The sequence below is a fragment of the Protopterus annectens genome, chromosome 9.part0, assembly GCF_019279795.1.
Source record: "Protopterus annectens isolate FY-2018-M chromosome 9.part0, PAN1.0, whole genome shotgun sequence".
Taxonomy (NCBI): Eukaryota; Metazoa; Chordata; order Ceratodontiformes; family Protopteridae; genus Protopterus; species Protopterus annectens.
The window spans coordinates 521755139-521767353 of record NC_056743.1 but is presented as its reverse complement, the minus strand read 5'-3'; the positions used below and the strand labels follow the sequence as shown (position 1 = coordinate 521767353).

The following is a 12215-nucleotide window of genomic DNA, read 5'->3' as shown; positions in this document are numbered from 1 at the left end:
CGTCAGTCTGACTTGAGTCCTCTACTTTCACACTGTGGGTTCTATCTGAACCAATTTGCAACCCACCTAGTGATATAGGGGTTGATGTCTAGTTTGTTGAGTTTATCAATAATTCCTGAATAAGGAATGGTATCAAAGGCCTTGGCCAGATTGATGTATGCTATATGAACTGCTTTGCCTCGTCCACAGCTCTGGTGTCTGACTCAAAGTCATCAACCAGGTTGAGCAGGCATGATATTCCTGTCACAAAACCAAACTGTGTGGGATCTAGAGTTTGGAAATTCCCTATATCCTTGTTAATTTGGTCCAAGATGATGTGCTCCATAGCTTTACATATCAGACTCATCAGGCTAATATCCAGTTATCCCAGCCAACTCATATCTCTTTATGTTTTATTAGCATGTTCACACATCACCTATAACTTCCATAGAATCAATTAAATCAGCTCCTTTGAACTTACTTTACATTTTAAATGTACAAGTCATGAAAATTTCTCCTACATTCAAATTTAAATTTAAGATGAAGAATGTGTATCAGAGAAGTTCTGTCAGCTGTATTGATCAAAAGTCTGTGGTCTCTATCTCATCAAAGTGAAAAGAGACCTATTCACTGCTTTGCACTCCTTTGTTATTGTCAGTTTCTCTTACCTACAACCACGAATAACGAAACCAGGCTTAGAGTAAATCTCTTGAAAAATGGCTAACAATGGGTTGAATTCATAGATGAATAGCATACAGTGCTTTTGACATGATCATCTACCACCAATATGACAGGGATTATTTTTGTCAAGGCGTCAGATCATCAGATGTAAAAAAGCAGTCAATTATCACACTTACCATTGTGGTATTTGTATTTTCATGTTCTTTCGTGTATTGTACTGCATTCTTTTTAATTGTAATTTTCACACTTTGCACAACGGTTCTTGGAATTCATAAATTCCAACGCCCTGGATCAACTAATCCATAGTCCCACCAGGGGCTCCAATATCCTAGACCTGGTCATTACCAACATGGGAAATCAATGCTCCATACCTATGGTCACCCCCTCATTAGTCAGGTCATACCATAAGCTAATCACCCTTAACATCCACATCCCACCCCCACCCCCCAGTAAAGAAACCACCATAAAAAACTTCTCTAAAGCCAACTTCATGCTACTCAAGTCAGAAGTGACAAACTTCATGACACCCATGCAGATGGGAACTGAAAGTTCAACTGCTGAATCCTACACTACGGCACTGTACGAGCACATCCACTCATGCATGAATCGCCATCCCAAATAGAACCAAAATGCTCTCATCCAAAAAAAGGAAGCCAATCTGGTGGTCCCCTGCCATAAACAAACTTTACAACAAAAGGAAGAAACTTTTGCAGAAAAGAGGAAAATCCCAGGATGCAAAAACTCCTTACTAGCCTCAGTAAGAAACTGAGATGCCTCATAAAATCCTCCAAAGCTAGTTACGAAAATAAAATTGCCAAAGATTCCAAAGACAACCACAAAGCATTCTATAATTATGTCAAGAATCTAAATGGTAATGCTCAGATCTGCTCTGAGCTAAAACAGAATGGCATTAAATATACTGATCCGAAGGATATTGCCAATATCCTGGCAGATCGATTCAGTGCCAACTTCACCCCACTCTCACCCCCCTAAATGGCCCATCTCAATACCGGAAGATTGCCAAATTCCAGTAATAACGGCCACACAGGTACAAAATGCACTCTCTAAAGCCAAGAATACAGCATCCATGGGACCAGATGACATCCCGGGCTGTGTACTACATGAGCTACAATATGAACTGGCACCTCACCTAAGTGTCATGTTTAATCATAGCCTCACCTCAGGTTTCATGCCCACTGAGTGGCGCAGAGCTATAGTTATCCCAATCCACAAGGGGGGATCCACCTTGGATCCCAGAAACTACCGTCCCATCAGTCTGACAAGCCTTATCTGCAAGGCCATGGAGCGTATTATCATGGAACTTATAAACAAAGACATTGGCAACCTTCAAACACTGGACCCCACCCAGTTTGGGTTTGTGAAGGGCCGATCTTGTCTCCTGAACCTGATTGACTTCTTTGAATCAGTCTCCAGAGCCATGGACAAGGGTAAGGTGGTCCACACAGCCTATCTAGACCTTGCCAAGGCCTTTGACACCATCCCCCACTCTGGAATCATAGATAAACTTACTAAGTTGGGCATTAATCCCTATGTCACCCAATGGGTTGCTAAATGGCTTACTGATAGAACCCACACTGTAAAAGCAGCCGAGTCCAAATCCAGCTCCAGACAAGTGACAAGTGGAGTACCTCAGGGTTCAGTCCTGCGGCTGCTCTTGTTTGGCATCTACTTCTCTGAAGTACAGGTCAACACTAAGGGACTCTGGCTAACAAAGTTTGCAGATGACTGCAAACTGGGAGCCATTATTGAATCCCCAAATGATGTGGATACTCTACAAAAGGGCCTTACAGAAACAGATGCTTGGTGCCAGAGCCATGGGCTCAAGCTCAATGCCAAGAAATGTATTGTTATCCCTTTGGGAAAAACATGTATCCATGAATTACCATATAGGTGGCAGTACACTAAACACAGAAAGTGTGATAAGAGACTTAGGGACACAGGTGGACAGTGGTCTCACCTTCGATAACCACATCGCCACAACAGTCAGGAAATCCTTCTATGTGACACACCTCATCACGAAGGGCTTTTCATCCAGAAAAAAGGAGGTCATTGTCCCACTGTACTCATCCCTCATTAGACCCATTATAGAATACAATGCCCCATTTGGTATGTACCTCTCAAGACATCTGCAACAACTGGAAAGGCCTCAGAAATACCTCACTGAAAGAATCACAGGCCTAAAGTAGATGCCCTATGCTGACCGCCTTAAAAAAACTCCAGCTATACTCTGTCACATATCGTCTACTCAGAGGCGATCTCTGCTTAACATACAAGGCCATGTCAAACCCAGTGCTGTTGGACATGCTACACTTAAAGAAATCCCAATCCCTCAGAGCTACACGCTCCAGGGATCTAAACCTTGTCATCACAATAAACAAAACATGTTGGAGGGATAGGTTCCTGACCCAGAGACTCCCCAGACTCTGGAATAGATTGCCCATACATGTCAAGCAGAGTGCCTCTTTGGACCTCTTCAAGAGGAACCTTGACGATTGGATGGGAGAAAGGAAATTCACCCCAGGGATCATGTCAGTCGCCCTGCTAGACAGGGGTCCAGGAAAGTAAATAATGTGGGAAGAAATATTCAGGGAATTGTTATGGCTAGGCTTGTATAGGCCCTAGGGCTGATAGCCTAGTACTAACCTATGAACCTATGAACACCAGCCCAGATGATAATCCTGTGTTGATTACAGACATACATCTCAACTGTCCCTGATTTTGACTCAAATGTTAACTCTGTCCCTCTTAATCCCTCCTAAAACTAGTGACATTTGGAGGAAAGGTGGTGAATTACACTTAATGAATAATGACAATAATTAAGAGTTATAAACTTCTTTTACTTCAGAAAATGTGTATTAATTCATATGCTCTGATTCTGTCAATGTTTCCAGTTAATAGCATTAATATTTTAAAAGTGTCCCTGATTTTTTCTTGACTTGTCCCTGATTCTGTTGAAATTTGTCCCCAAATGGTTGAGAGGTCTGACATATCTTCAAAAAGATTTCTTCTCACCATTCTAGAAATACACTGGTTCAACAAGACATTTCCCCTTGCATTAACCAACAGTCTTAGAAGCTCCTTCTGGTTAATGACAGCACTTTGAATAATGAACTCACAAATTGTTTTCAAAGGGACCAATATAACATTCCTCTAAGCATTATTTTTCCCAGGTTTTCACCTCTGAGACATTGACAGTTTGGTGGAGTGTGGATGTATTAGAATCTCATAAAATCCTGCCTTTCAACATTTAGGTTATGAAATTTAAATGGAAAGAATGTTTTTCTGAATTCCTTTTTTAAATACCATCATGATTATGTCCTTGGTCCTGGAATTCCGGCCACCCAGACGCACATATATATATATATATATATATATATATATATATATACACACACACACATATACGTATATATAATATATATATATATATATATATATATATATTATAGTTTTTATATATATATATATATATATATATGTGTGTATGCATACACACACACATACATACACATACATATAAATATAAAAAGATGAGTGTTATACGAGTTATCACTACATGCATTTTATTTTGTGGTGAAACGATGGTATTTTCTGTTGCTAGTACAGTTTGTCGAATTATGTAATAGACAAAATAAAGCTATTAAGTTTAATACACAAGTATTTATTCAATATAACAAAAAACCCAGACCAGTTTCAGCCAACAGGCTTTCCTCAGTGGGAAATGAAAGTAATAGCAAATAAGCAGTGATACACACACATATATAGCATGAGTCATCCAATAGGATTCTTCCCAAATGAGGGAGACCAATGCCTTATTTAGGCATTGTATACAACACAAATCAGCCAGATTCCAGTTCAGCATCATAGACAGAATTCTTGGTGATGGATCCAATAAACAAGGATGGCATTCTATTCTTACTAAAAAAGAGAAGTACTGGATCATTAAACTGGATGCATTCATTGTTTTCTCCTGGTTTGAATGATCATTTATAACAACATTATATGTTTACTTTATTTTTATGAATTACAATGGAGAGTAACTGTGTGGTTGATCTATTGTATAACTTTTATATTCTCTTTTTATTTTCCATACAGGAAACAATTTGAATGCTGGGAAATCACTTTAGGAAGAATCCTATTGGATGAAGCCTGTTGGCTGAAACCGGTCTGGGTTTTTTGTTATATTAAATAAATACTTATGTATTATACTTAATAGCTTTATTTTGCTGATTTACACTGCATTTGGTGCTGGCAATTTTGTCTACTTATGCTGTTTCCTGCCTTGCACCTGGGTCCTACTTGCAGAGAGTTTTCTTCTTTGACCCTGAATTATGTAATAGCCAAAGTGACCATTACACAATTCAGTGTTTATTTCACTTTTGCAATGATTTTCTTCTTCTTCTTTCGGATTTTGGTAATCGACTGTGAGTTTTTTTGATGCTTTGTGTTTTGGTCAAACTATGTGGTGATAATTCATTATATATATATATATATATATATATATATATATATATATATATATATATATATACACAAGCCATTGTATATACTTTCAGTACTGGCAATCAGGTTATGTATGATTCAGATGGCCATCAAGTGAAGAGAGTTCAGTGTAACTGAAGTCTGCTTTCCTCTCACAAAGAGGTGTGGAATCATCTGCTGTATGTTTATACCCTAACAGAGGTTAGAAGATAGACCCAGCTGGGGTGAGGAAATAGTGGTGGATGACAAAATAAGACTTGAGCAAACATGCACCTAAGTAGAGGGCCTCTTAACATCTATGTCCCACATGCAGTTAGTTTAGAGCCTAAATAAATATCTTGTCCTCTAGCAATATTGCAATGAGCCACTGAAGATGATGACTTATGTCTCAACTCTTCCTTTGTAGAGGAGCCATTAGAAGGGTAATTTCCATTTGAAAAAGGGGATCATGTGATATGCAAACTTTCCTGTGGAACAAAAAGGATAGTCAACAAAGAATATGTTCAAAAGAAAGAGGTTAGCAAGGGTATCCAAAAGTGTAAAATAGTGTGTATACATTTAAAAGGCAAATACTCACTTGATGTTGATGAGGCAGATTTTCCAATATCTGCCAAAGACCTATGGATAGGTTTCTTTGTCTGGTGGCGATGCTTTCGAAGAAGAACATAAGAGATCTTTTCTCTAAGTTCTGCATTCAAGAGCCCATCTTCAATCTGTTTTTCTATTATGTCATCTGAAAGAATATGAACATTGTCACTGGGAGTGCAGAATATGTCAGTTGTTTAAAAACAAACAAAAAATTAAATATACACTGCCGATGAGGATGTCCTCAAGTATTTTTTCATATTTTATTAACTATATTTGATCTGCCTGCTTTGACTTCATTATTTTCTTCACAAATGTCATGGAAAAACAAAACTAAAAAGCTTTTCAGCAAAATTACTTGTACATGGACTATGAAAATGAAAGGCTCAGAAAAAAATCTCTTGAATTCAGAAATTGGATTCTTTCCCCTTTTGCAGGAGTATTGCAACTGGACCATGAAGTGCACAGCTCATGAGGTACTCAGTCACGCACTGCAGCTGTCACATGACCCATTTTAGCATGCACAGATAGGAAAGCTGGAAAGGGTGAAAGGGAATCGGTTTGCATTTTATGGAAACATTTAGTGCTTCTGAAATGCTGAGCAGTACAAGTGACAGTGGTGTCAGTACCATATCTGCCAAGAAACCTGCACAAAGCTAAAAATAATGGGGGGACAAAGGCCAAAATCAGGGACAAATTTTAAATATTGGCCTTATAAACTTAAGAAAGTAGCTAAAATTGTAGAATTTGCTTTGCAGTGCAATTTTTGAAATATATGAAGTCTGAAACTCAAATGCACGTCATTATTTAGAGACTTCAATCATCAATGGTTTGCAAGAATAAAACAAAGATTTTAAGAAAAAGACATCAAAAATATGAGGCAAAAATATGAACATTGTGTGAAAATGCAAGCAGTTTAGAGGTAAGGTCTGCACATTTGTAAATGGTTGCTGGAAAAAAAATATATGATGAGCTGTGTCAGGAAATACTTGCAGTGGTTATAAAACATCCACAGGCATTGAAATTGTGTTGAAAAATTGACTCATAATTCTAGATGTTCTTTTCCCTTGATGGCATTCATAAGAACATGTCATCATTCATTTGTTGCAGTCTCCTAAGCTTGTGTATTCTGAATAACCTTTCTCAGATGACTTATTATTTTATTTCCTATTTACCTTTTCCTCCAAGTCCTCAGTTGTTATCATCCAACAAACTTTGCTGACTGGTCCTTCATCACTTTTGTGTGTTCCAACAAGGTATGAACTGAACATTTGGCTTGTTATTCTGCAAGCAGCTATTTATTGTCTCTCTCTCCCCAAAATGTATTTAATATATTTGTCCATGTCTAATACAACATGGGAGTATTCAGGCACTAGAGCCATGAGATACTGTATGTACTTCACTCTGTCCAACACATACTCAGGTACACAACAATGATCATAGCCTTTAAATAATGTTTGGGGAAGGGGAGGACACACTGACATAGATGAAAGAGGTTGAAAATGGATGCAGGCCAGAGGTAGAAGATATACATGATGGGAAAGGAAACCAAAGAGAGTATGACATCCAGGAGATCAGAACCCTAGACTAAAGGAGTTTATGGCAAAATGGACAAAATACAAGCGGGACTGAGAGCAGATATTATAAACGTATCAGAAACCTGTGTCAGCAAAAAGACATATATATATATATATATATATATATATATATATATATATATATATATATATATATATATATATGGTTATCACAGGATTTAAGGCATTCGGGGATAACGGGAAAGGCAGGGTGGGAGGTGTGGCAGTGCAAACAATGGAAGAGATTAAAAGCAGGATGTTAGAGGAAGTAGATGAAGTGAAATGAGGTAAATCAAGTTTGAGGGTAGAACCTATAAAGTTAATCAATTAGCAGTCAAAGTGGAAGGCAAGAGAGTTATTAAACACTAACTAGAGACATGCTTCAATGATTTCAAATTGAAATGTCAAGCTTCAATTTGGTCATAAGAAAACATTATTTTACTGAGGAGGTGGTGGAAAGTGGAATGGACACCAGAACAGGTTAGTCCAATGTAGTCTAACTGAATCTTTTAAATGACTATGAGATAACTGAAAAGTGGGGTGAGTAGTAGGTGAAGAAAATCAGGCCATTAGCCTTCTGGTAGATTAATTTATGTATGTATGTAACTTCACTCTAAGGTCGATTATGTACCTCCTTGAGGGCCTATATTTTAGAAATGGCAGTCTTCAGTGATATGAGAATAACACATCAGTTGAACAAGCAGATTACAAGAAAAAAGGACAAAAGATATGACATTTGATGATTGTAGTCACATGTCTGCACACACACACGCACACACTCACATATATGGGTACATAAGCATTCCTATGACTCAACCCAATATTTTCTTCTGCTCCATAATTTGAACTCCTATTTTGTTTATATATTGCACTGGGTATATAGTAGGGCACCCCCCCCCCCATAAGACAGGGGATTTTTTTTTCCTTGGAGAAAATGGGGCTTGGCTCATCTAATTTTTGTTGAAATGTGCATTCGCTCCTTTCCAAACTGCTGAAATGTAGTACTTTAATGAAAATATATTTTATATCTCTCTTTCCTTTACATTGTATTTCTCTCTTTTTCTCTGTCTATATATATATATATATATATAGAGAGAGAGAGAGAGAGAGGGAAAGATAACACTGCATAGTGCTTCTCACCATTTGGAAGAGTACAGGTGGCACGTATATATATATATATATATATATATATATATACACATATACACAATATTGTATATAATGTCCATAGTGGTGTTAAAAACTGCTCATTGTAAATAAATAAGGTTGTTACAGAGTCCATGCCAGTAGAATTATGTTTCCTTAAATGAGTAGTGTATTTGTTATGTTGTAATTGTTTCTTTGAGAACAGTAAAGTATCTAAGTTGGCATGAGAAGGTTTGTTTAATTAGCTAGTGAATGTAATATAAACATAGGGTTGAAAAAAGCCCAACCAGAAGGGCTATTTCTCAGTAGTGTAAGACTAAATTGGAGGTGTTTGCTGGGCATTTATTTAAACCACAAGACTTTGTATTTGCTTAGAAGAACTCGCCTTATTTTCATTTGTATATAATAAACTGCATTAGTTTTATAAAGGCTGGTGGTCTCAGCTGCTTTAATAATCCACCTTGGTGGAGAATGTGGACATTTTGGCACATGCCATTTGAGCTATTAATGCCAAAGTCATAAGACTACATTTATTGCTGCTGATTTGTGTATAATTTGTTGGGAAGGGAAGTGGGAGGTTGCAATCTTATGGTATATGCCAAAATATTTTTGAGTGTACTGTTGTCTGGATCCATATGCCAAGATGACCATAGTAGAACACTTACTAGACCTGCAGCTGAAAGGGTGGTTGTAGTAGATAAGGAAGGGGCTACCCCAAGAACAGTGCCACCATTAAAACAACATACCTGGGAGGAAGGCCTTGAGGTGTATCCTACAACCTTCAAGCAGCATTACCACCAGAACAAGTGAGACTGAGCTGCCTGGAGCAGGATCTTATCAGCCCAGTTTAACTTGAGAATCACTGACAGTCTCCATGGACATGGAGGGACTGATAATCAGGCGTGAAATAGAGACAAAATATTTTTACTTGCCAGAGCTAGAGTTACCTCAGAGATTCAAGCGCACAAGTTTCATAGTTGAAACTGTTCTCATAACAAAATGGAAAAGCCATAATTTTGTAACTTAAATCACTTGATTAGTTTATAGTTAGAACCAGAGGATCAGCATAATAAGAAATGACAGAAACGGACAGATTCAAAGGTTCACTGACTACTGCTTAAAGATAATGTATGTTAAATAGTCCCTAAAGATACTAAAAGATACCAAAAGCTTTGTCGTTGCAGTAGAAAGACCATAAAACCATGTATAAATCTGAGCAGTGTACACCTCTACTAGCAAAACATATGAACAATATTGGTAACAAACAAAGTAGTCAGACTTTGTTTTAAACTGGAAAAAATAGAAAACATGGTCATGGAGAAGTTTTATTACTGATACTAACACTGTTAAATCTGTGAAAATATAGCTGTTGAAAAGCATTCTACTGGTGACACTATGACTCTTGAATGTGATAAATTATCTTGTAGGATGCTTGAGCTTGCAGTTGCAAGTTATTTAACTTCAGTGTCTTATAAAATTATTGTATGCATGCATGTAAGAAAAATATTAATAACAAAGCATTAGCAATGGTATGTATTCACAGAGATAAAAAACAACACCCTTTTCTCGTATTGAAGTATAAACTTGGTTTTGAATGATAGTCTATCCAGCTGCTGTTATTCTCAGTCTCACACATGAAATGATAATAGGGAAATATTTTTACCACTTTAAAGAGCTGTTGAGGCAATGAAAAGACTACAAGTTTTTAATAGGTCATTATACTGGTGTCTCTGTCAAACTCAGGAAAAAGGGAGGTAGCCACCAGATACATTCATCAGAGTGCATCATTCAGCAAAGACCACTGCATAGTATTACAAAGCCCTAAAGTTACAAACGTTGGCTAAAGATACAAAGACATAATTGTACCTACTGCACTCAAAAACATAAGTCATTTCAGAAAAAAAAAACCTAAATCAGAATAGATCTCCAAGTATAGAGTCTGCAGGAACAGAGCATTTAGAAGGAAGCGACTTACAAAGTAAAATACCACAGCTTGGAAGGGCTGCAAAGCAGGGAGGAGAAGTATCATTGCAAGCTGAAAAGCTGTCAAGCAAGAAGTTGAAGGAACTAGCAGAACTAAAGAGAAGGGAACACTCACTGAAATTGTGTGTACTAGTAAATGGAAAATGTACTGCTTGAGATGAATTTTTAAATTTCCTGTCAAGCTAAAGCAGAAAGCCCAAATAAATGGATAATTAAAAGCAGCAGGTGGGTGTGAAAGAAAACTGTAACAATAAGAACATTTTAACCAGGGTAGTTAGAGAGAGAGAGAGAGAAACAGTGGTCAATTTCTATCAGTGTAAGATAGAAACCTCATACAAGAGAAGGTGCAATGCTATGGTCATATGTAGATAAGGAAAAAAAAACTGAAGGCAAATCTTTTGCCAAGGTAGAATGTTGTAGAGAAAAGAAAGAAAATGAGACAGTGGTGCTCAATCACCTTGAGACAGAGGATGAGCAACACAGAGGGACAAGAAAATGTGGTGCTCAATCACCTTGAGACAGAGGATGAGCAACACAGAGGGACAAGAAAATGTGGTGCTCAATCACCTTGAGACAGAGGATGAGCAACACAGAGGAGACAAGAAAATGGAAAGAAGAATTTTGAAAGGGTCCATAATGATATTCACAGTAACTTTAAGTAAAAGGAAGAGGTTCTATAATCAGATTCATAAAGAAAGGGAAAAGAAGGTAAAACAGAGGCAATACTTGACACTAATGAATACCGGCCTGAACCGCCATCACTAGGAGATGTGGTTGACACTGAAATCATAGTGTTTGCATTGATAGGGGATCATGCAGTGACTTCCACCTCATGACAGGCTGACCTTGAAAACAAAACAGTTATCTGGCCTTCACAAATCTGGTTAAATAAAAAAACAGTGGAAAGATGAACTGTGAGCAAGGAAAATATGGCAAGCAATGCCAGCTAAGAATCTAAACAAGATGTTCCTACTTGTTATCCATACTTTGATTTACAAAGTTACTTGTTATATAGAAGTAAAGAGAGAGTGGGTGTAGTGTTTCAACTGTTCTTGCCCAAGCCTTCAGAAACCTACATTAGCCAACAGCCATATAGTAAGGGGACACATCAGAATACATAAATAAATGTATATCTTTCAGTGTGGATGTTTTAAGTGCCAGAAGTCAGTCTGTTGTCCCAGCTTAAAATAATAGAGATGCCATTTGAAGATATTGCAAAATAATTTTGTTTGTCACTGGTAAAACTCAACTGTGGATTTTAATATATTCTGGAAATATGGATTATGCAAATAAATGCCCAGATGCCATGCACAGCTACTGGTAACTATATAGTCAAGAGCTAGTCTTATCATTTTCCATGGTACAGGTGCCAAAGGAAATAGTCATTGCCCAGAATAATCTGCCAGCTTTAAGGTGAAGCAAATAAAACCATCCTTGTATAGATGGGCTAGGATCTTAAATGAGCACTAAAGTTAATGCTAACAAGTAGTATTGAGAAGGATAGCAAAAACTGGGACTAATTCACACCATACTTGTTATTAGCCATTACAGAAGTGTCCCTAACCTAGATTAGTTTAGCTCTTTTAAAATTATTTTATGACAGCCACATAAATGAATGGTAATACAGCAAGTGATTTAACTTGTCGCAAACAGCTTGTTAGCAGCAATCACTTGCAACAGTTTAAGAGAAAAACATTTTTTTGGTCTTCAGCATAACTTGGAGAAGACATTTTATTTTGCTCATCATCTTTGAGTTGAGGG

At 37.3% G+C, this 12215-nt stretch overlaps 1 protein-coding gene across 2 annotated transcripts in view; it reads right to left on the bottom strand.

The window, feature by feature from the left end:
* SLC4A5 (solute carrier family 4 member 5) overlaps positions 1-12215 on the bottom strand; it is a 765106-nt gene that overhangs the window by 464378 nt on the left and 288513 nt on the right. For both annotated transcript variants that reach the window (XM_044083082.1, XM_044083081.1), the window contains exon 4: positions 5741-5896. In XM_044083082.1, coding sequence (XP_043939017.1) covers positions 5741-5896 — 156 coding nt within the window. The remainder of the gene's footprint in view (positions 1-5740; positions 5897-12215) is intronic.